Genomic DNA, 24,132 nt, shown 5'->3' with positions numbered 1-24,132 from the left:
TGCTCGGTGACATGCCCTGACATGTTCTTTCTGCAGCTGTCAGGCGGAATCCACAAGCCACATCCAATTACTATAGCAAGGCCACACGTCCTCGTCTCCTCCCGCTTTCATCCCCAAATCTCAGAAATGTTGGCACTTCTCCGGCTACTTTCGCTTATCCGAAAGATCCGCTTCTTGTCACTTTCCTCATTCTTTTCATCTACATCTGTATCTTGCCTCCACACGTGGAGATATCGTCCATCCACACCATCTCTCCCCACTAATACTCCGGCACCAAACATGTCCACGGCCCGGGATGAAAACAATGACTGAGTGTTCTAACAATGAAGCCTGTTTCAGTGTTTACATTGCTAAATAATACCTCCCTATTCAGTGATGTAAAGGCTTAAGTAAACCAACCACTGCACAGCACCGTCAACGCTTGATTGTGATCTTAGCCAATGGGGTCGAAGGGCTGGAAAGGTTGGCCAATAAGTAATTAGGAAAGTTCAGGGTCGTGGTTTTGGCCAACCCCTCCAGAGACTGTCCTGTGTGGAACCAAATCCGAACAAAAGAAGAAAAGAAAGCTGCAGGACGTGTTTTTTTTTCTCCCCGGCTTGCCAACGCAATGGCATTTGAACTGCTGGCTCCGGCCCAGCGAGCCAAAGTTATCGCTGGACATTGGCGTGATTAAGTACTCCCCATATGCTCCATTGGGAATACTTATTTTTGCCCCATCTCACCGATTGCTCCAACCACAGACTCCGTTCTGTTGTCCCACCATCCTTTCATCAATTAATATTGACATCTACCCTTCTTGCCCACTGTAACAGCCCTAAATGAATGTCAGCATTGATCTATCTGACAAATGCCTGTCTAGCTTCCTATCTATCCCCACGCTGGTCATGTTATGGTGACATCATGCACATGTTACTTACCAGGCAGTCTGTTCATGTTGACTCCCTGGGCAGACAGGCCGATGCCCATGTACCTGCACACAACAAGAGAAGGAAAAATGAAAACTTTAGTAGATTTTACACAGCATGCACCGACATTTAAACATATCCGTGACCACCCCAGGGGTGTCAACGCTTAGGTTGGGTTAACTGTGAAATATAGTCAGATCAGCGCCAGGCAGAGGTAACTTTGAACACACCGTCTCTGATCTCCTTTCTTATCCCAAACGTGTGAACTAGTTATGGCAGAGTGAGCTTCCTCAAAGGGAGAGTCGTCACTTCAAAAGTGACAGCGAGCAATGAAAAGCTTAGGGGGCCAGCTGTGACGTCATAAGTCCGTCACACGAGGATAAGCGTCTGGGCATCCATTCCGTGTAAGAAAGCTTACGAAAGCACAGCGAGAACAAAGTAAACAACAACCTTTTTGCCCAAATGAACGAGTCATCAATATTGTCAGTTGAATGCGTCTGGCCGAATGGACCGCCCTATTCATAACTTTCCGGCTTTTTCCTCAGTGACATCTAGGATGTAAGACGAGGAAGAGACAGGTGGTGACACATCAGTAAACTGGAAGATGTTTTTAAGGAAGTTGGCGAATAAGTTGAACCGAGGGTGAGACGAGAACCATGACGCAGAGTGCCAGGAATAAGTCAGTATCGCGCCAGAGAACTGTTTGTCTAGGGGCGTTTTCATTATTCAGTCTGCTGTTATAAATCAAAGACAACGTGTCCTCTGCTATGCTATCAGCTCTGAGAGGCTGTACTTTGAGCTAAAAGCTAACATCAGTTGGCCTTAAATGAAAAGTTAAAGGACCACCACAGTTATTACAAGTCACCCTGAGGGGGGAAATAAATGTCTGCACCGCATTTCACTGCAATCAATCCAACAGTTGTTGAGGCATTTCACTAAATAATTGATATTTATTATGGTGGCGCTAGAGGAAAATTCTTGGAATCACTTAAGAAGGGTATATCTTCTGCAGACAATAAACGTTTTTACAAAATTGTGTGCCAATTTGTTTATTGGTTGTTGAGATATTTCACTCGTAAAACATTTGACCTGCTGTTGGTGCTAGACAAAAAGTAAAGAAAAGACCAAAGTCGACAGGGCTCATCCTCTGGAGACCATGAATGTCTATGCTAAATTTCATGCCAATTCATCTATTGGTTGTTGAGATATTTCACGCGATTGGTAAAATATTTGACCTGCTGTTGGTGCTTGACAAAAGGTCAGGAAAAGACCAAAGTCAGTAGGCCTCATCCTCTGGAGACCATGAATTTATGCACAAAATTGCATGGCAGTGCATGTAAACTAATATTAGCCGGGTCCTAAAAACGCTAGCATGGCAAAACATTTCTGATAAGGATTACCCGGGTGATGAAACCATTAAGTCATCACTCACACAGAGATATTCTAAAAGGATAGAAACATCAGAACACCTAGACTTTGCTTTGTATCAGATTACAATCACAGTTTCGGTCAAACTAAATAAATCATACTGAGCCTTTGACCAATTCTTCAAATGGAAGTGTCCAATCACTCCAGACAGTCACACCGGTGCTGTCTGGTGTTTGAACTCAAGTCGCTAAGATGCTTTGGAAGGCTTTCCATTTACAGCTGAGGTAGCACTTATACATAGAGACACTCCCACACCGCAGTTGTCTTTTACACCACTGGTTTGTTCTGTTCGCACTGAGGTGCTCAACTAGAACAGGGGAGTGTTAACAGTATATTATGCAACCTGATACTATTGCTGGGGAGGATGGAGGAGAGTTTTGGTTCCCAGGAGGAGTACAAGTTTTGAAAGCCAGGAATGAGCACCTGGCAAAGTAATTGCAGAGTCACTGGTACAGATCAACAACCACAACAAGGCCAGCAGATGCTTAAGCTAACGGGCGGTAATGTGGCTTTCTGTGCAATTTAATTCAGTTTATTCAGGAGCAGGGCATGATGTCACCTATTCTGGCTGCTATCTTGGAGCAAACAATGCCTGGATTGGTTTAATCAAGGGGTAAACATTCAGTTAGCACAGAGTGTACTTGGGTCAACATACGAGTACAAGCAATAGCATGATCAATCTGTGAAACCAGATGTGAACAAGATAGTTTTTTTGGGGGGGGGTTGCACTCGTGCCTGCAGAATAAAGGTGTTACAACCAGCCTAAGATTTTTTTTTCTAATAATAGTTTAAAAATGATGAAATGACTAAAACACAATTAAAATTCTACATTGCTTCTCTGCTGTTCTATGATGTACATTTATAATTCATGTTTCTTGAAATAACTGGGCCAAATGTCGCATTTGGATAATTCTGGTGAGTCTACACAGAACCTCGACAGTCAGGTTCTGGCCCTCAGATCTGACTGGCCAGGGCACCGCTTTTGGGTTGAAACATCCCTATTTTCACCGACACAGCAGATGAGTTTCAATACCCGGCACTGTTGGGGCAACTCTCTCTGTCGTGGCACCAAACCGTTTGGAGAACAGGACAGCTGATGCAGATATTGGCAACGTGGCTGAAGCTGCGCTGATAGAGGTCGTGAGTGTTTGCCAATGGACTTGGAACAATCATATCAAGATTGCTGGTTTTTAATGCAGAGTCAAGGTGAGGGAAAGGCTGCTGGAGCAAATTCACAAATTCACGAGTCATCACGGTTACCCCGGGATGACTGACCTTACCAAAACAACCACAGGAAGTACACTCTGATCAAGTGATGTTTGACACATTAGGGAGGAAAATAAAACCACAGAACTCCAGACAGACCTAGCTAACCTGACAACACATAAAATGAATTAACTGTACTGGTGCAGTTTCAAAATGTACTATACTAGACCGCCTAAATAAACTGCTGTAATGCTATTTGGCATGTTAGTTTAACATGCTCATGTTTAGCATGTTAACATTTTTTTCTTTTAGCTAACATTTAGCATGTCAGCATGCTTTGACAACATATCAAACCTAACGGTGGCATGCTAGTGAGCTATGCTAACATTCATCTCAAAGCACAGCTGAGGCCAATGGGAATTCAGGGATTTGCTTTAGAAGTACCCTGTTATGAACGGAAGGTAAGGCTAGGTAAGCGAAGACTTATCATTCATAACATTCAGAACATCGGCATTTATGTTTTTCTAGTTGCTGATCTGATAATGTTTCACTGTAAACAACCAAAACGTGTTTAAACTGACAAGAAGAAGAACGAAGGTTCCGTTCAGTTACATTATGATGCGTTCAGACCAGCTGCTATAAATCAATCAAACATCAGGATCTCTAAAAGTCATATTTGCTCCCTTATTTTTCTTTTGATGCTGATCCGACCTGTGACTCTGATCCGTGATACGATCCGAACCGTGAGTTTTATGATCCGTTGCACCACTAGTAACTCCTGCATGGCACTTGATAATAATAATAATAATAATAATAATAATAATAATAATAATAACATCCACTTGGGCAGTTCGTCTCATGAGGTTGGCTCTGTATGCATTGAAGGGATCCATGAACCTGAACATGAAACTGAGCTTCAGACAATAAAAACTAATAGCTTGGTACGATGAAGTAATTATTGATCCTACAAATTTGAATCTATAATCTAATTTCCTTTTGTTTGGGCACCGGGACAATTAGTGTAATATTGACCCGGAAAAAGTTAACATACCACATAGGACACATGCAATAGAGTGCTGCAAGAATCCTAAAACCTGGAAATGAGTCAGCATTTTTACACTTACGGTTCCCTCGTCTCAAAGTCAATAAGTTGTATTTTTTAAATGGGTTTTTGATTAGATGCCTGATATAAGGTCTGTGGTTTACACAAGTTTAAGAGATTTAAACGTTTTGGTTCTACGATACAGAATACGTCAGTAAATAGCGCAATCGCGCTTTAAATATCATAAGTGGTGTTAATTTGTGAAAATTAACTTGTTGAATAAAACATGTTAGTATCCATCGGCCTTCTTGTCGAGGGAACCAGTGCGATGCTAACTTCTGGTTTGGCCTACAAAAATACGTCACCCTTGCACAAGTCTATGAACCTTAAAGAGAGCCTATGGTGCTTGAACAGAGTCAGATCTGCTTACCCGTCTCGACCTTTGCTGACAATCTTGACTTCAAAGTAGTAGATCCCGCAGGCGGCAGGGATCGGGTGTGTGGCTCGCACCGAGGCTGCGTCCTTGTGGTTCTTTCCGTGGCCTGCAAGAGGAGAATCACAAGGTGTACATGAACCACATGGCGACATCATTTCATGTAAGAAGTCAACTCTTCTAGGAGATATTTTGTCAAGGTTTGGGTTGGCATCGAGTTTCTTCATCTGGAAAGAACAAAACCAAACAGTTGACAAAGTGGCATTAACAAGTTTCTTTCACTCGCAAAATGGAGCTTTAGAATATCGTTGGAACTGTGTTTGACTGCCGATTCGGTAGCAGACAAGACAGTTTCTCCAAACATGTTCGGTTGTTGGTCGAGTTTAATTCCAAAACCAGTGGAGGGAAAAAAAAAAATCTTTGTTGTCTCATGATATGACATAATCTCGTGTTCAGCATCTTTAAAATTGTTGTGTCTCGCAAATCTACCTGCAGCTTTACACAGTCAAACTCTTGGAGTGGACAATTTAGAAAATAATGGAATTTCTGCAAACTCTTGTGTGCCGTGAACTTAGCTGCACTATAAACACATGATATGACACAAATCTGATAATGCCTTTGGTTTTCCACTGATTTGCTCATCTCAGCTTATCTCATCTGATGTTCTAGAGTTGGTAAATGTGATCTATCAAGGGCTTTTATTTTTCCACCCCTGAGCCTTTGTCTGACGAACAAGCTCCTCTTTGTCATACTTTCTTTCCTCCGACGTCATATCAATCCACAGATCAGACACAGTCTCATCTAACAATTTGACTTGATGCACTGAGACCTGCAGTGACTTCTAGTGATGAGTCATAAGCTCAGAGAGGACTAAGGTGACTTTGCTACAACCGCATTATAAGCGACATGGATTTCTGTGCATGCAAACAGACAAAAGACTTTACATACAATCAGTGGTAAATGTATTGTCTCTGGACCAATTAGATTCAAGCACAAACAGTCATTACTATCGGTCATTCTATATTCAGACGGCTGCTTATGCAATCCCTCGGGTCATATGGGGGGGGAGACTACCGTGTTCAGCAGTGTGTTGTGCAACTGCTACAGTAAACATGTGGATCTCTTTCTGTTACATGCAAAAGTGACTGACTCCGCCTCTTCTGATAAAGTCATTGTGTGTGTGTGTGTGTGTGTGTGTGTGTGTGTGTGTGTGTGTGTGTGTGTGTGTGTGTGTGTGAAATGTAGATAGGCTGTAACCTTAAACGAAGCAGCAGCTGGCTGTCAGCAGACACCTTGAGGCTGTTGCTCGGTGTGTGTGTGTGTGTGTGTGTGTGTGTGTGTGTGTGTGTGTGTGTGTGTGTGTGTCTCGGCTGGGAACATACAGGACATAAAGTTATGATCAAATATGCTAGTTGACTGAAACCTAGCTCAGTGTTGTGATCTATATTTAACTATGACATACTTCACTTTTTTTTTTTTACTTTATGTAACATTTACACTCATCACACCGAGTGCAGCGCTTACAGGAGATCGATTCCGTTCCCTAAAACCGTCATCATATTTAAGTAAAGTGCATTAGAATTTGCAGAACATTAGCAATACACGTGTGTGTGTGTGTGTGTGTGTGTGTGTGTGTGTGTGTGTGTGTGTGCGATTGTCTGGTCTGATGGTCGCAGCAACATTCGTGGTGTCTATTTTTAGCTGCTCCTTGTGAAAATGAGTCCCCAGTGGGCCAGCGGGTCTCCCTACTGCTGCATAGATGGGTAGGAGACATGCTACTTTCACCCTTAAATGACCATCCAAAAAGCGAAAAAAAAAAAGTTGACATCATTTAGTTCACATTGTCAGGTGATTAGGAGAAACTGTTCGGGTGTTTTAGAGACGAGAACCTCCAACTACAACAAAACTAGCTACTGCTACACCTGTACTCCAAATTGCAGCCTTTACATGGAATTGCTAACCACTTAACTGAAATAAACTGTCCTCTTGAGAAAGCAGGCTCTCAGCTGTTATGTGACATCGAACCTCTCCACAAGAGGTCAAAGATCGAAAGGTTAATGTCCCGCTCTCACCCCCCGCAGCACAGTGAGGCCGTAATTGCTTACTAGGACACCAGTAATCCCATCTCGGGTTCTGGGCTTGATCACAAGCAGGGGGGAAAGTGCAAAATCCATCGATTCAATAACAGCAAGTGCAACAAAGGCCACAGCGCCACGTTGTCCTCTTCCCGCCAGCAGCAGCAGCAGAAGAGTGAAAAGCCCTACTGTAATGTTAGGTTGCAAAATTACAAGATTAATTTGTGACAAAGTTAATATTCAGGTCTGGCCATGCAGTGCAGGGCAACATATTGCCTGTTTGTGTACACGGGTATGGTCGGCACTTATGTGCAAGATATTAAGAATTGTTTGGCCCGAAACGCAGTAGGTATGCCACACACAAAAAAAAAAAACAACAACTGACAAATACACCAAAATACACTGCTCGTAACGTGCTGGTGCAAACGGTTGAGTCTATACAGCTCTCACCGATACCCACCTTTACTGTACAACAGAAAATCGTGGGCAGCCCCTCTGAACACGCAAGCTAACGGTATCCCATCTATCCAGTCTGAATGTCACTGGTGGTTGGCACAGATGGTTAATAATATTCTGTTGCAAAGAGAGATTATTATTACAGAAAGGCATCACGGCCAAAACTACGAAAATAAGTTTGAAACCATTGGAACACCCGACACACCCATGAAGCATTCCCACAGGTGTTTTCACTTATGATCCCTGATTAGACCTCATGACTACGTGGGCGTGGTACAAACTGTGCTTGATTGACATTACCTCTAAACCTACTAGTGTTTGATTTGATTGTTTTGCAGCAGGACAACTTAATCCTTTAAACATTCTTAGATTACCAAGCCTGCCTTTAATAAAAGTGAAAATGAACTGCATAAAGCGCTTTTACCCACAGTGCTTAGCACGCACCAATGGTGGTAGAACTCAAGGTGGTGGCCTCCTGAACCACAAATGCCCTCCGTATTAGTAGTACGTGGAGTTTAGAAACCTCACCGGATTCCTATCAAAGTTATGCCGAACTTAAACCTGAAGATTGGAATCAGCCAGGATCGCAGAACACACCTGTGTGAATGTGTGAAATGTACCTTGTCTATTGTAAAACACGCTTCATTCAAACTCAATAGAAACAAAATAAAACTCATCAAAACTGTCATGGCTGTCGCATTCCACTGTTACGACAATCTCCAACTCTGGTTTGGTCAAAATAAAGCCTGAATTCACCACGTTGCTGTAAAAATGATGCTTGCTCTAACGTCACCCCGCTGTCTCTCTCTGCCGGTACCGGCTTCAGTGCTATTAACAGCTTATAGAAAAAGTCAGAACAAACTTTGGAAAAGTCCTTCAGTGGCACTCGATGAGCTCGCATTCTTGAAATTCAGCCGTTTAAGGATCCTTCCTTGACTTAGGGAAACACCCATAGTTTAAAAAAATAAATAAAAAATTACCTTAGATAACACAGTGGTCCCAACCCTGTTGCATAATTCTTTCACTCCACTTACAGTACCCACTTGATAAAAACGCAATGCAGCCACAAGGAAACCTAGAAAAAACTGCTGTTAGCCATAACTTTAATGAGCACACGGCTACGATTTCTAACTTCTAGCAGTGCACGAGTATTGCTTTTTGCAGAACAGTTTCTTTTTGACTCTGTGTAGAAGTGTGTTTTATTGAACTTGTCCAAGGTGTCCTGAAGGGACAGCTCTGGGATTACGGGCCACTGGGGCTGCTCCTATGAGCAATTAGGTCCTTGTATAACTGGACCAGAAGCTTTGTCTTCACTCTTGGCACCTTGTCAAGCGCTTTCTCAGTAGATGACTCTATTGTGCTTGGTCATTCTGTCATTATTTTTTTATTTTTTTTTACAAAAAAAAGACAGATTTTTTTTAAGGCACAGCCCATTGGAGGATGTCCAACCTTCTTTGTTGACCTAAAGATTTCATGTCAGATTTTTTTTCAGGTAGATGTAGTTGTCAGTTGTTGTAGCTTTGTCAGGCCGTGACCTACATCACTTGGGGAGGTTTTGTATCAGAGTGGTTCGGATGAGGGTCAGTGTCTCATGGTTCGTGTCGTAAGAAGGGGAATTATCCCCGACAGATCTGGAGTGAAGTGCTGCCACAAGTGCAGGAGCTTAAGCTGCATTCATTGATTTTTGTGGGCACCTTGGGGGCAGCGCAACAAGTTGTAACCCAAATGTGTGCATATCATTGACCTTAAGAAGTTGTTCGCAAACAATTTATTATTTACACATGCAGCAGAGCAACTTTACCGATAATGTTAGGTCGTGTCTATCTTTAGATCTGTTTTGGAGTGACTCCTAATTGATATCTGGCTCTTTAGCTGCTAAATGCTCCCGTCCAGTTTACCAGCTAGTTGCTAGTCAGCCATTTGGTTCTGGGCAGGTAGGATACAGTGGGTCTATAAGAGGCTATTCATTATCTGTAACCTCTTATCTATTCAGGGGGGGGCTGGAGCCGATCCCAGCTGATATTGGGCGAAGGCGGGGTTCACCCTGGACCGGTTGCCAGGCGATCACGGGGCAATTTAGAGTCTTCAATTAAACTAAGCTGCATATCTTTGGACTCTGGGAGGAGAACCCGGAGAAAAACACGCTGACACAGGGAGAACATGCAATCTCCACACTGAGGGGCCTGGCAGCCCGGGAATGAACCCGGGCCCTTCTAGCTGTGAGGAGACAGCGCTAACCACTGCATACATTACAGTCAAATGATTGTCAATATAAAAAAATACTGATTAGAGCAGCTTTAAGTACTTCACAGGTAATGGTATTGCAAAGCCTTTGATCGACAGTTGTATCAACACCTGGCCAACAAACAGCGTGTGGTTGCTGCTGCGCGTACCATCCAGCGGCAATGTTGTGCATGTTGAATAGGCAACAGTAGGGCGCAACACCGTTTGCCGTTGCTACCTCTGCTCCTACTAAAGACCTGTACTATACTAAAGGTTGCTACCATCGGTCCAAATTCTTAAAATCATCATACAGCTTATTAGAATTAGCATGACATCGCCAGAACAATTTGCAAATGCGAAATAGTTTCCTCTCAGTTTCTTTTCCATTTCCCAGGGGGCGTTATTGACGGCAAAGAACAAAATGCCTCTGGATGCAATTGGATAGAGCTTCAACCAATCAGAGCAACGCAACATGTGACGTAGCGCTGAGCTAGGGACCAGGTCCGCCCAGTGAAGATGGCCAATCATAGCACAGCAGTACCAGCCAATCAAAGCACATTAGGGCGGGACATGTATGAAACTTTTGCCAAATCCTGCTGGAAGTTTGGCAAACACTTGAGAATTGCAGGTTATTTTTCTTCTTTTTGCGAAAATATAACGTCCAGTTCGTTCAATACCGACGCCATAGCGACTTCAACAGAAAAGTTTCACATTAGCAGCCATCTTGGTTGTTTTTTGAAAATGCCTTAACAGCGCGCCTCTGCACAGCCATCGTCTCAAACACGCCCCATGTCCAATAAACTGTTGGGATTGGCCCGGCGCGTCTCAGGCTGCTGGAAATCTGTCCAAACTAATTTGGCGTGAGCTTGGACATTTGTCTAGTTCCCAGGCGATATTAAAATGTCTTTTTTTAGCTTGAAATAGATTAAATGATTAGCAACATGACATGATGAGCAAGGTTAGCTAATATCAAAAACTAGAAAGTAGTCCAGGCCAGGTCATCAAACTTTGACATTGCTCCAAGCCCATTTCTGTTGCTTGGTATGTTCCCTGTTGGTGAGGTTTAATTCAGGCAATTCTAACTAATAAAATGTACTCCCACATCTCTACATCAGAATGAAGCAGAGAAATCCTTCATGGGCCAGAGAGCTACAGTTTATGTCAATAAAAAAAAAAGACATCACTCATTGGTGTTTTCATAGCCACTAAGTCAACATGTTTGTTTATGTGTTGCAGTGTTTATTTATGTACCTATCTATTGAGACTGGATAAATGAATATGTCTGTGCACAGCAGGACTACGTCGACACGGTGTGGCCTTGAACAGAGAAAATTGGCACACTGGTCAAAATAGCATTCAAACCACAAGGGTGAGGGAACAGAGCAGGAGCTAAAACTACCAGGAGAGGAATCATCCTGCACACTCCAGAATAGACCTATTTATACATCATCCCTGAACAATTATGCTGTGTCACTTAATCTGGGCATTTCTCCTAGACATAAAGACTCAATGACCTACATAAACAACCCTAACATGACATGACACATCTTATCTGCAGACATACATGGGCCCCATTCATCATTCTGTGCCAATGCCACAGCTGTGACGACTGCATGGGTAATTCGAGACAGAATGCCAGGATCTCCATAGTATTGATTATAATGGGAGGCACAAAAAAAAACTGTCACAGCTCTTTTTGTCACATTTTCAACACGAATCAATAAAAGCAGCGTCCGAAATCTACTCCACTGATCAAACAGAATGTGGGCTTATATTAAATTCGACCACTGTTTATATCAACAGCGGGGATCTGATCCATTATGCATCAAATAAACTGTGGGTTATATCTGGCCATCTGCCAGAGTCTTGATTTTAACAAATATTTAAAAAAAGAGGCCTTCCCTGCTTTTCACAAACAGCAGGACCGACACTACGTCTGTGCCAAATAAGCTTTCCAAAATGGGTTACACAGCCTGCCTGCATCCTCTCATCCTCTGCATGTTCCACTGATGTAAACAGCCAACAGGGCCCACAGTGGCCTCACGATGCCTCCGTGGGGATTTTTCCTAGCCTTAGATGCAGGGCTAGCTAGTTGGAAGGGGGGCTGCCCTGACGTGTCGCCTGACGAAAAATAACAGAGCAGGCAAACGACTGTGAACAGGACTTCACATAGAGTCACCTTGTTTTGATTTAGGAGCTTAATATATATATATATATATATATATATATATATATATATATATATATATATATATATATATATATATATATATATATATATAGTTTTTCATTAATCCAGCTGATAGGCCTGGCAGGCCATACTGACGGTTTTTAGACATCCGAATAAATGGTTGATCGAACCATCTGACGAGTAACGTCAAAGTTGCTGTTGTTGTGGAAATGCCTAAATCTGCCGATACCACAGATGTATTGCTAGATCGGTACATTGGGCCTAATGCGCAGAGGCCTCCTCCCTCACAGCAGCTGTTGAAAGCGAGCTGACTGCCTGCTGGAGGTTGGACGTGAGACTGTTGTTGAGCTTAGGGCACATACAGTCCTGAATAGAGTTGGACCGGTTGCTTCCAGGCTCAAAAAAAAAAATAATTACGAATTCTGGAAAAGACTTCTAGAACACAGTCACTGAAATCACGCGAGAAACACAACAATGCCATTTTTTATTCTATTTTTTTGTTGCTTGCTGCTGTCAAAAACTAAACAATTGCAGCATTGCCCACAGTGCTAGCTACATTGTAATGTGTTAACAACAAGTTTGGCTTGTGTCCATCTTATAGCCAGCGTACCCTTCTGTTTTGGACGAATACAACATCAGTCACAAGGAACAGCTAGGTTAGCTAACGCTAGCTGGTTAGCCACAGGGCTAACTACTGTATTCAGAGATAGCTCGCTGTTAGCTAGCTCCTGTTTGTTAAATACCATTAGTTCGCTAAGCTCGGTGCGTCGTTACTGCTGCCAATGGCCCGTTACAGTACGAACTGTGGGGAACGTCAGACGCACAGTTTACTGCGGACAAATAACGTCACAAACGGTAAATAAACAAAAGGAGAGTCGTGTTGTTGAAGGTGAATTTGAGCGTGGTGCTAATAAGACAAACTGTCAGGGTGAGCGAGTTCACTGTCACCCGTTTGGGCATTCCTCTGCTCATCTGTTAAACAAAGCAAGGTTACAGGAGAGGCAGCTCAGACTAGATTTACCAGGAGTGCGCACACACACACACACACACACACACACACACACACACACACACACACACACACACACACACAATCAACATAATCGCATACTGTGAGTGAGTGTGTGAGAGAGAGACCCCCCTCCGCAACAGCAGAGTGACAGATTTGAGCTGAGACCCTCTTAGCTGTTGTGACCACTAGCTCAGACTAGCTCTCTAACCTTTGTAATGGACCCGCAGGTTGTTCTGTGACAGCCCAATGTAGCTGTACTTATCCTTGGGGCTCCAGGATCGGGGTAAAGGGGTCTCTTCCTCGTTCACAGCCGGGTAGAGCCGCTTCAGCCGCTCGTTCAGCTCGTGTTCCTGGTAATTAAAAGCAGGATCTCCCAACGGCAGGCTTCCCGCTCCGAGCTCTGCCATCTTGGCCCCTGTTTTGTTATCTTATTGTTCGTTTCTTTCTATCCAAAGCCCCGTGTCAGTCCGCTTGAGCTGTGGGCTGAGAGTGAGAGGGACTGAGGGGAGAAAATAGCAGCGGTGTGACATCCCCGGATAAGCAGCAGAATGTACTGTAGGCTGGAGTGGTGCCGTCTGGGTACTGTAGTTCCACTGTACGTTCGCTTCAACGGCAACTGTCTCTGGAAATGACTACACAGCTCCGCCACGGTTATCTTAGTTATGGGCTTTCACAGAGAAAGGTAGCTAGGAAATGTAGTTTTTCCAGCTGTTAAATTTATAGACCGTTTTTAAGAACATTAACGTTATGTAATTTCAACTTGATCCCTACATGTATCCATACGAGAATGGGGGAACATAAAAGTATTTGTTGTGCATGAAAATCAATTGACATAATTAACATTATCTCCAGAACAACAGAAAAAGTATATTTGTTTCTCTAAATATGCCTTTTTCTATTCAAGTGATTTCGGCATGTTTTCTTATCTCTATGCTATCATAAGCCTATTATAATAAGGTATTTTGGAAGTTGCAGTTAATATGTGATATTTATGAAATAGGTTAACCGTTTTTTCATTTATTCATCAATTTTTTGGTCATTGGAATTAGTCAGAGTTGAAGGCTTGTACAGACGTGTTCACAGGAAAGTTGCAGTTTCCCGTGGTTAGACAGTGTGTCCGTGCTCTCTATTTAACAGGAGAGTTTTCGTCTTACACAATTTGAAATCTAGTTAGGCGCACCGCGGTCGACTATGCCGGTCCTGCTGCGTGGTTCGTCCTCGTTGCCATGGAAACTATGTTACAACGCTGTGCTCTGTGATGCTAAAGCCAACCTTGAGCTAAGCGAACCAAATTCAGAGACATCAACAGGACAAGAGGTTGTTACGTTGTTATTGAGCCTCCATAGAGTCGCTAGAGATGTCACCACTTAAAGATGTCAAATTTCCACCTTTAACACCGTCACAAAAACAAAGGCAAGTCATTAAAATATCCAAAAAATATAATATAGTTTGTTTTGGTGTTGATTGTTTTCTATATGTAGCAAATTGGGACTGTAATTTAAATTTCGTGGTACAACCCTGTCCTACAATGACAAATGAAAACCCTTGTAACCTCGTAACCTTGTCAAAGTTTTTCATAGCGAAAATATTATGGCTATTCTATTATTGTAATTTACTAGCTCGTAGAGCTACTAGAGTTAGTGTTAACTAAACTACAATGTGCAATGTATCTTCGATCTGTTCTTTTTTTTTAGACTTACATATGACCATAGACTACAAAATGACACTGTCCAGACATCAGTGGTAGGACAAGAAGGAGAAAGTGCCGCTGCTGTTTCTGTCCAACCTGCAGGGACAAAGGTAGAACACCAGGTAGCTAGATGTTCATAACACCTGGCAGAATTTCACTCATGAAAAGCCCACTTCAGATAAATGAATGATCAATAGATCAAGTAGACTATTATATGCTGGCTGCGAAGATGATTGAGTCACTATCAAAGCTGTGTGTGTGTGTGTGTGTGTGTGTGTGTGTGTGTGTGTGTGTGTGTGTGTGTGTGTGTGTGTGTGTGTGTGTGTATGTGTATGTGTGTGTGTGTGTGTAGTTCTGCTGGACAGGTAGCAGATACATTTATTCAGGTCCAGGGAGAAAGCCTCAACTCCTGATGCACCTGGAGAGCTACGTGAACAAGGAGCTACATATTATCAACTCTTATGAGTCAAAATTTCAGGAACTGAAATTACAGGTGCTATGTTTTGTTTTTTTGATATACAATAAAACCAGAGGAATTACCATAAAAACATTGTTAGAGGGGGTACTCACATATTTGAATCTGGCCACAGGTCTACCGTGATGTCTTTGGTTGTTTCATCAAAGAGTTCAAAACCTACCAACCGCTTCTTTCTGCCATCAAAAAGGAATATGAAAACACTTTAGGTCAGTACTGCTATGATCATCTTCATTTCTTAAGAATAATTTGATTAGATTTGGTGAAGTTGCTACCAGGCAGCCATCTGAGTTACATTTAAGAAATTCTGCAAGAAAAAACTGAGACACTATAAAATGATGACACTTGAAATATACAGAAAACCAGAAATCTATCAGAAAAACAGAGAGAGCATTACTCTAAGTTGCACAATCTTCTAATTAGTTATTTAAATGATAGAAAATCATTTAAATTCAAAAAGAATTTTGAGTCTGCATCAAAATACAAAGTGACTCACATTCATGGGACACATTTTCTATTTATAGTGTGGTAGTTCATGAGTCATTGGCAAAACTATTGCAAAATGCCAATCTCACAATTTAAAGACTCTTAATATCTAAATGAAATTAGTTTCATTGAAATTTGATAACTTAGTTTTTATTGTTGATCAAGCAACCAGCTATATTATTTTTCGGTGTATCCTTTAGTTATTTAGCCTGTAAAACATTTAACATAATGGCAAGTGCCCGTCACAGCTTCTCAGATACTGAGGGGATGGATTGATGTCTCCAGATCGCTCTAGCGCTTACTCTTCATTTGACCAAGTAATTGTTTGAGCCCTAGAGTTTCACAGCAGGTCATTTTGATACATTTTCCATCTGTTCAGCATATCAGCAGGATAAAATCCGAGAACTGGAACCGCTGCGATCCCATCTGAGGCTGGTGACGGAGGAATGCGACAGGAGGATTCAAGCTCGCTGGGCAGAGGAGCATGCTGAGATTGGAGCCTTGAAAAGGGAGAAGCAGCAACTGCAGAGGGACGTCGAGGCCATGAGGGAGAAAGAAAAGGCCACGCAGGCAGTGGTACATGACCAAACATGACTCTCAAACATGTGTATGAAAAAGTTATTTAGGGTCACAGGAAGAGATTCCGTCATCCCCAAAAAAGAGCTTTGATTGAGATTCAGTTCAGATAATAAGGCCACTATATCTTCTATTCCTTTCCAGGTGGACCGTCTGCAGTCTGAACTGTCCAACCAGTACCTGCAGTACCGGGAGGAGCGCGATGCCCGCCAGTTGCTGATCTGGCAGCTCAATGATGGAACAAGAGGCTCTGTGAAGGGGGAGCATCCCTCAGATGAAAACACAGGTAGAGCTGCAGCTACAGTATATTCAATTAGTCCATTAGCTGAAAGTGAATCAGAAACTATTTTAATAATTAATCATTTTGAGTAATTTGGTTCAAGAAATTTCTGATTCCAGCTTTTCAAATGTGAATATTTCCTGTTTTCATTTGTCTTCTGTGATTGTAAACTGGATATGTTTGGGTTTTAGACTGTTGGTCAAAACAAGGCATTTGAAGACGTCACTTTGGGCTGTGATGTGATGTGCACATTTGTCCAATTTCTGACTTTATAGACCAAATGATTCATTTAATAGACAAAAAAATAACAGACACATTAATCAATAATACAAATAATTGTCAGTTGCAGCCATTATGTATTAGTGAAAACGTTGCCCACTGATTTACAATTTGTGGTTAGGGCTACAACAAAGTCCAAATATATAGTTTAAGATTTTGGGAAATATGCTTATGCACTTTCTTGCTGAGAAGCAGCTGTCATTTAGCTTAGCTTAGCTTAAAGACTGGAAACTGGGGGAAACAGCTAGCCTGGCTTTGTCCAAAGTCAAAAACCCACCTACTACCTGTGAAGCTCACTAATAAACACATTGTATTGTGTCAGTTTTATCCATACAAAAATGAGCTGAAAATGACGAGATGTTGTAGTACAGGAGTTATGTGCTGGACTATTTCTTGACTTGAAGTCACTGCACCTCAAGAAATGGTCCGCCTGGCTGTCTCTTCATATTACCGTCCAAACATGAGAGCGGTATCAATCTTGTCATCTAACTCTCTACAAGAAAGCAATTTACGAAGGCACATTGGCCAAAAAAATCTTAGCGATAAAATGAACGATAACTTTTAGGAATTTAAAAAAGTAAGAGCCTCATCTAAATACCTAAACTATACAGTCAATTTTCAAACCTGATATGTAATATATATAATAATATAATATTTTGTTCTGGAATTTGTTTCCATATTGAAAGAAGGGGCTAAGGACCCTGTGGAGCTGCAGCTCGCTCTGAAGGTGTGTCGGAAAGACCTGACTAAAGCCCAGGAGCAGCTCAACAGGATGAAGGCGGAGTACTGGGACCTCGTGCCAAGACGCAACTGGGACACCCTGGAACAAACACACAAACAACACCTCCTACAGGTGGCCACATACATATATACATATATATATACATACATACATATATATATATATATATATACACATATATATATATATACACATATATATATATATATATATATATATATATATATACACATACATACATACATACATACATATATATATATATATATATATATATATATATATATATATACACAGTGCTGTGAAAAAGTATTTTCCCCCTTCCTGGTTTCTTATGTTTTGCATATTTGTCACACTTAAATGTTTCAGATCATCAAACAAATTTTGATATTAGACAAAGATAACCCGAGTAAAGACAAAATGCTGTTTTTAAATGATGATTTAATTTATTAAGGGAGAAAAGCTATCCAAACCGACTTGGCCCTATGTGAAAAAGTAATTGCCCCCTAAACCTGATAACTGGTTTTGTCACCCTTGGCGGCAACAATTGCAATCCAGCGTTTGCGATAACTGACAATGAGTCTTTCATATCGCTGTGGAAGAATTTTGGCCCACTCTTCTTTGCAGAATTGTTTTAATTCAGCCACATTGGATGGTTTTCGATCAGAAACGGCTTGGTTAAGGTCATGCCACAGCATCTCAATCAGATTTAAGTCCAGACTTTGACTAGGCCACTCCAAAATCTTCATTTTGCTTTTTTTGAGCCATTCGGAGGTGGACTTGCTGGTGTGTTTCAGATCATTGTCCTGCTGCATAACCAAAGTGCGCTTGAGTTTGAGGTCACGAACTGATGGCTCGACATTCTTCTTCAGGATGTTCTGGTAGAGAGCAGAATTCATGGTTCCATAAATTATGGCAAGTCGTCCAGGTCCTGCAGCTGCAAAGCAGCCTCAGACCATCACACTACCACCACCATGTGTGACTGTTGGTATGATGTTGTTTTTATGAAATGCTGTGTCAGTTTTACGCCAGATGTAACGGGACGCACACCTTCCAAAAAGTTCAACTTTTGTCTCGTCAGTCCACAGAATATTTGCCCAAAAGTCTCGGGGATCATCAAGATGTTTTTTGGCAAATGTGAGACGAGCCTTTGTGTTCTTTTTGGACAGCAGTGGCTTTCGCCTTGGAACTCTCCCATGGGTGCTATTTGTGCCCAGTCTCTTTCTTATTGTTGAATCATGATCACTGACCTTAACTGAGGCGAGTGAGGCCTGCAGTTCTTTAGATGTTGTTCTGGGGTCTTTCCAAACTGATTCATGTCAGTTACTTTGTTTCTCATCTGTTCTTGAATTTCTTTAGATGGAGGCATGATGTGTTGCTTTTTGAGATCTTTTAGCCGACTTCACTTTGTCAGACAGGTTCTATTTAAGTGATTTCTTGATTCGACAGGTCTGGCAGTAATCAGGCCTGGGTGTGGCTAGTGAAATTGAACTCAGCTTTCCAAAAAAATCACAGTTCATTCATGATTTATCAAGGGGGGCAATTACTTTTTCACATAGGGCCAAGTCGGTTTGGATAGCTTTTCTCCCTTAATAAAAGAAATCATCATTTGAAAACAGCATTTTGTATTTACTCGGGTTATCTTTGTCTAATATTAAAATTAGTTTGATGATCTGAAACATTTAAGTGTGACAAATATGCAAAAAAATAAGAAACCAGGAAGGGGGCAAATACTTTTTCACAGCACTGTATGTACAGAAATATATACTGTACACACAGAACACACCTGCATGTACACATACACAGAATGCATGATTTCAAAATGTTAACAGTCTCCACCGTGGTGTCGTTTCTGTATTTTCTGCGGTGTCCAGTTGAAGACTCTGCAGAGTGACTTTGACCAGTTGAAGAGTGAGTATGACACCCTGCTGGAGCTCCACAGGAGAGGCAGCGTGCAGATTGAGACACGCGACCCCGTCACTGTGCAGGTAACACCCAATATTCAAAAGGGATGTTTGTGATCAACAGGTATGGAGTTGTTTCTCCAAATTTGAAGCTAATTAGTTTTTTGGCAGCCCCAAAAAATTAACTAAAAGAGCCATACTATTTTACACTAAATGTAAGGGGGGGGGGGGGGGGACAGCTAGCTTAGCTTACCTTAGCTTAGCATAAAGGCTAACATCAGGGAACACTACAGCCTGGCTCTGTCCAAAGGTAAACAAAGACCAGCTGACCAGCAACAGCAGTTCACTAATCAACACGTCATATTTTGTTTATTAAATCTGTAGAAACAAAGGGTCTTGTCACTTTTACAATTAGTTTTTTGAACAATCAAAAACAAGCACGATATAACATGAATTGCTGGTTGGTTGAATTTTATTTTTTTTAACCTTTGAACAGAGTCAGACCAGCTGTTTCCCCTGTTTCATTACTTTTGCATAGCTAAACTAAGCTAACTATTTCTAGGCTACAGCTTCATGTTGAACTGACAGACACCAGAGTAGAATCAACCTTCTCTGATAACTTTTGGCATAAAGGAAAAATAAGCATTTTTTCCAAAATGTTGGACTGTTTCTTGTAAAAGCGGTTTGTTTATTTTTCAGATGGAGGAGAGTTTGTTTCATGGGCAAAGCCAGATTCAGTCTGACTACCTCGAAGACCCGATCAACTCCGATGCCCCTAATAGCGGCAAACTCACCATCCAGGAGTTTAGGTGATCAAATAATATGCAAACAGAAGCACACACACAATTGCAGTCACGGAAGTTTTATTTATATAGATTAACAACGACGAATGACACCCCCTATCATTAGACCCTCAATTCAAAAGAAATACATCCTTTAGCAGAAAAAAAAAGAGGTTTTGTTCTTTCTCTCTCTCTGTTTTCCTCTGTCAAAAGAGAGTCTTTTGTGTTCATGCATGTTTGTACAGGACGGCCCTGAGAGCAGCGTTCCCTCTGAAGTCAGATCAGGAAATAGAAGAACTTGTGGACTCAGCTCAAAGCGAACCAGACAACAGTGATGACACCATCTCCTCTCAGAGACTCCACAACCTGGTACGTACCACCAGAGGATTCACTGTCTTCTCAGGCTGATATTAGTTTATCTATCTCACAAACTGTGATTTTCGGCCTGCATCTGCAGCCCCTCTAAGTACCTTTGTGCTCTTATTGGGTGTAAACATTGAATTACACTTAAATATTTACAAAAAGTGTGGCCATTGAAGCCAGGGAAGCAACTGACAATATACAGTGCATTCACAAAATGTTCATACCCCTTCACTTTGTTTTCACATTTTGCTATGCCACAGCCTTGTGCATTTGAATCCATCTTTTCCTTCAGCATATAAACGTCATACCTCATAAAGGCAAAGCAAAAACAATATATTAGAATTTCTTTGTTATTAAAAAGAAACATCACATTGACATTCAGACTCTTTGCTATGGTGCTTTCCTTATTTTAACTATCTCAGGTGTCTCCCATTTCTCTGGATCATCTTTGAGATGTTTCTTATTTGGAGTCCACCTGTCGTAAATTTAGCTGATTTGGAAAGGAACACACCTATATATACATATAAGGTCTCATGGCGTAAAGCTGCAACCTATCACAATGTGCAAAAAGTGAAGGGGTCGAAATACTTTCTGAATTAACTGTATTTTTGGGTTTGAATGGGCTTCTGCTCATTGACTAAAATTTGATGTCTTGACTTTAATGCTCCAACAGCTAGCAGAATCCGGTTCGAGAGCCTTAACCGCAGCTCTAGAAGAATCAGAGGAAAAGGCTGCATCGAGTCCCTGTCCAGCAAGCGACTGATATAATGTTGTCGAACACATTTTATGGATTTGTTAAGGTGGGACAACTTGCTGGCTTAAGGTCATGTCAGAAAACCATGGTGTATGCAACTTCAATTCTTGAATCACAGATAATTGATTGTCCACACAACACTTTTTTTTTTAACAGTTTCTGATATTTAAATAACTGTAAATGTATATGCAGTAATATTGCAATATCACTGTCTGCTTTTGCTGATGACTGAAAACAGTGCCATTAGCTTCCATTGTAGTGGGAGCTGCAACAGAAGCCTCACAGTGTAGATCTGGTTGAGGAAATGTGATATGACTGACCCTGAACCTGTGACGCTATTATAACCGTGGGTGCCTTATAGAGTGGGTGGCCTAATGCAACTTGTTAAAAAATAAATAAATCACTATAAATTTATAATGGTCAGTCGGATGGTTTTTTATTTGAATGTTTCTTGCACGCATAAGCTATTCGTTACAACTTTGAAATACATGTTCATTTCCAATATATTTGTCATTTTTCATAAAATTCTTTTACCTGTTACTAATAGCTATACATTCAATCCCTGACTGTGAGTGTGTGTGTTGGTGGGTGGTTTTTCATGACTTGTGGGGACATAAATCTGTTTACACAGTTACATTGTGAGGACTCGTCTTCCTTATGGGGACAAAATTAATGTAAATCATCACATTTCAGGGTGAAGAGTCGGTGTAAGGTTAGGATTAGGGTTTGGTTGAAAGCGGTCATGGTTAGGGGTCTCCAGGAAATGAATGTAAGTCAATGCGAAAACACATCGAAAACACAACCTCAGTGGGTTAAGTAACAAGTCAGTGGAGGCCTAAGTCTCAACAACTGCCGGTTCATCAGAGTAAACACAGGAGTGGAGACAGAAAAGCCCTTAAAGTGCGTGGTCTGGAGAAAGAGATTAATGAATGTGTGCTGTTTTTGATAAAGTGGCCACCCCAGATAAACTCTTTTCAGCCATGGACAGTAATCTGTAAATGCAAATTCTACAGTTTCTTGTTGAGTGTTTGTAAATGTCCTCCAGTCATTTACCCCAAAATGCTGCCATGTCAATTTGCCAGAAGAGAGTCACATTTTCTTGGTGGCCACAATGTAAAATGCATGCAGAGGATTTAGACGTGTTTATAGACATTGTGACAGGTTTTTTTTAAATGTATAACTTTAAATGTAATTTCTTAAAGTGACAGACTTGACTCTGAGGCAAACTTTACGAGCTGCACCGCTTTTGTAAAAAAGGCTGAAAATGAAAGTAAATGCTTACAAAACCTGTTGATACATCTAACCCAGAAAGATTGTATTATCTCAAAACCAAATAAAAAACAGTGTTAGAAACAATTCTAACAAGACACATAGTCGCTGTATTGTACAAAACCTAACCTGTGGAATTTTGGAACGAGGTGTTTAGGGCTTTAGTAGCGAATCCTCTGAGCATACTGAACCAAATAATATTGCGTTTTATTATTTATTAATTCAACTTAACTTTTTTTTTTTTAAAAACCTGAAATAACAGCAGAAACATGTTGTGATGATTATGCTTGATTGTTAGTTGGTTATCCCCACATCCAGCGGGTACAGAGCAACATTATTATTCATTTGAAGTTGCAGTGAAGTGTGTACGGCCACTTAATGCATTTTTGAGCTTTCATTCTGGAATTAAGTGATGTATTGACAACCAACAGACTGATATTGCCAACCCAAGAGTTTTTGCACGCAAAGGATTGTGGGTCAGAATAGCCAGAAAAGCATGTTGGCTTGCACACGACCGGATGCAGAAGCACATCCTGGTATTTTTGACATTCTGCATTTGACATATTGAGACACATTAATATTTTTCTAACAAGCTAAATAGTATGGTAGTAGGAGTATTGGAATGCACAAATAATGTAATGTTCTGCTCCGCACCTAGCTTACGCTTTTCCTTTGTTTCATGTAATTTATTCTGTCCTTTTTTTGTGTTTCCTGTTTTATTTTGTGACTCACCTCGCCTCTCGTTTCAGATCACTTAGCTTCATGCATTTTGTGTGTTTTCCTGCCATTTGTTCTTTGTCTACCTCTCCCTAATTAGTTTCACCTGTCTGTTATTAGCCCTGCAATCACCTGTCCCTCGTTATCACCTTTCTTTCCTTCGTGCATTTATTATCTGTGCTCCCCTCACTTGGGCTAGTTTGTCTTAGTGTCCGTGTCTTGCGTTGCCACTGTTTCTCTTCGAGCACTCCCTGTGTTAATTAGGCCTTGCTTTTTATGTTTTTAGACTCTGCCCTTGTCAGGTGTGTTTGCACTGTGATGGCTGGAGAAACACCAAAGTTAGAGTTAGATCCAAAAAAACTTGCAAAGACAGGTTCGGTACACGGTAAGTCGGTTCCAAAAAGAAGCAGTGGTAACCAAAGATGCCTGATTAGGGCTGAATCCAAAAACTTAAAGCTCGATCATTTTCCTCCTACTAGAAAAACTACAATGGAACGTTACTCCCACCCATTTGGTTTATTTCACAATAAGTCTGAGTTCCTACTTGGGAACTCTTGGTAAATCAGTTTCCCCCCCAACTTCCCCAAGAAGCAGTTGTCTGACGTCACACTATATATATGGTAACCCATCAATTAAAAGGCGTGTGTGTTTTGCATGAAAATATGTCGCCATGTTAACAGGTGGTTACGTTCAACAATCTCTGAAAGCTACTTTCTCTGCAGTATAACAGTATAAAATGACAGATAAAACATGGAGGCTGCACTGCTGAGAGTTCAATTGTGCTTACACTTGCCAAACAATCATCAATTTGTCACGGCCAGCTATGTTTTTTGTTTACGTTTGA

General features: G+C 41.3%; 2 protein-coding genes across 7 annotated transcripts in view; one reads left to right on the top strand and one right to left on the bottom strand.

The window, feature by feature from the left end:
* The window catches only part of ranbp10 (RAN binding protein 10), a 42,056-nt gene extending 28,533 nt beyond the window's left edge, over nt 1-13,523 (bottom strand). For 2 of the 4 annotated variants that reach the window (XM_068731932.1, XM_068731931.1), the window contains exons 1-3: nt 13,180-13,523; nt 5,012-5,123; nt 918-970 (exon numbers count right to left, since the gene is read on the bottom strand). In XM_068731932.1, coding sequence (XP_068588033.1) covers nt 918-970; nt 5,012-5,123; nt 13,180-13,378 — 364 coding nt within the window. In that variant the 5' untranslated portion in view covers nt 13,379-13,523. The remainder of the gene's footprint in view (nt 1-917; nt 971-5,011; nt 5,124-13,179) is intronic. The other 2 variants (XM_068731930.1, XM_068731933.1) reach the window with 2 other exon arrangements.
* Nucleotides 13,524-14,674: 1,151 nt separating this feature from the next.
* tsnaxip1 (translin-associated factor X interacting protein 1) lies at nt 14,675-21,647 on the top strand. 3 transcript variants are annotated; one of them, XM_068731974.1, is made up of 10 exons: nt 14,675-14,771; nt 15,014-15,154; nt 15,252-15,345; nt 16,002-16,198; nt 16,343-16,484; nt 17,444-17,610; nt 19,374-19,487; nt 20,103-20,212; nt 20,431-20,554; nt 21,222-21,647. In XM_068731974.1, exons 2-10 carry the CDS (start codon nt 15,074-15,076, stop codon nt 21,309-21,311), a joined length of 1,119 nt encoding a protein of 372 aa, XP_068588075.1. In that variant the 5' UTR covers nt 14,675-14,771; nt 15,014-15,073; the 3' UTR covers nt 21,312-21,647. The 3 variants fall into 3 exon arrangements, with proteins under 3 accessions (XP_068588075.1, XP_068588073.1, XP_068588074.1); XM_068731972.1 differs by having other exon boundaries at nt 14,675-14,783; XM_068731973.1 differs by lacking the exon at nt 21,222-21,647 and having other exon boundaries at nt 14,675-14,783; nt 20,399-20,479.
* Nucleotides 21,648-24,132: the final 2,485 nt, after the last annotated feature.

This window comes from Cebidichthys violaceus, unplaced genomic scaffold (genome assembly GCF_023349555.1).
Source record: "Cebidichthys violaceus isolate CVI_PGR_0920_01 unplaced genomic scaffold, fCebVio1.0.p SCAF_55, whole genome shotgun sequence".
Classification (NCBI taxonomy): domain Eukaryota; kingdom Metazoa; phylum Chordata; class Actinopteri; order Perciformes; family Stichaeidae; genus Cebidichthys; species Cebidichthys violaceus.
The sequence above is the reverse complement of the archived record's forward strand: the minus strand, read 5'-3'. Positions and strand labels throughout refer to the sequence as shown.

Excerpts from the sequence above, each read along its gene's own strand:
- tsnaxip1 (XM_068731974.1), top strand. The coding sequence starts at position 15,074 with ATGCACCTGGAGAGCTACGTGAACAAGGAGCTACATATTATCAACTCT. Across the intron at positions 15,155-15,251 it reads TTCAGGAACTGAAATTACAG|GTCTACCGTGATGTCTTTGG; the intron begins GTGCTATGTTTT and ends ATCTGGCCACAG. Across the intron at positions 16,199-16,342 it reads AAAAGGCCACGCAGGCAGTG|GTGGACCGTCTGCAGTCTGA; the intron begins GTACATGACCAA and ends ATTCCTTTCCAG.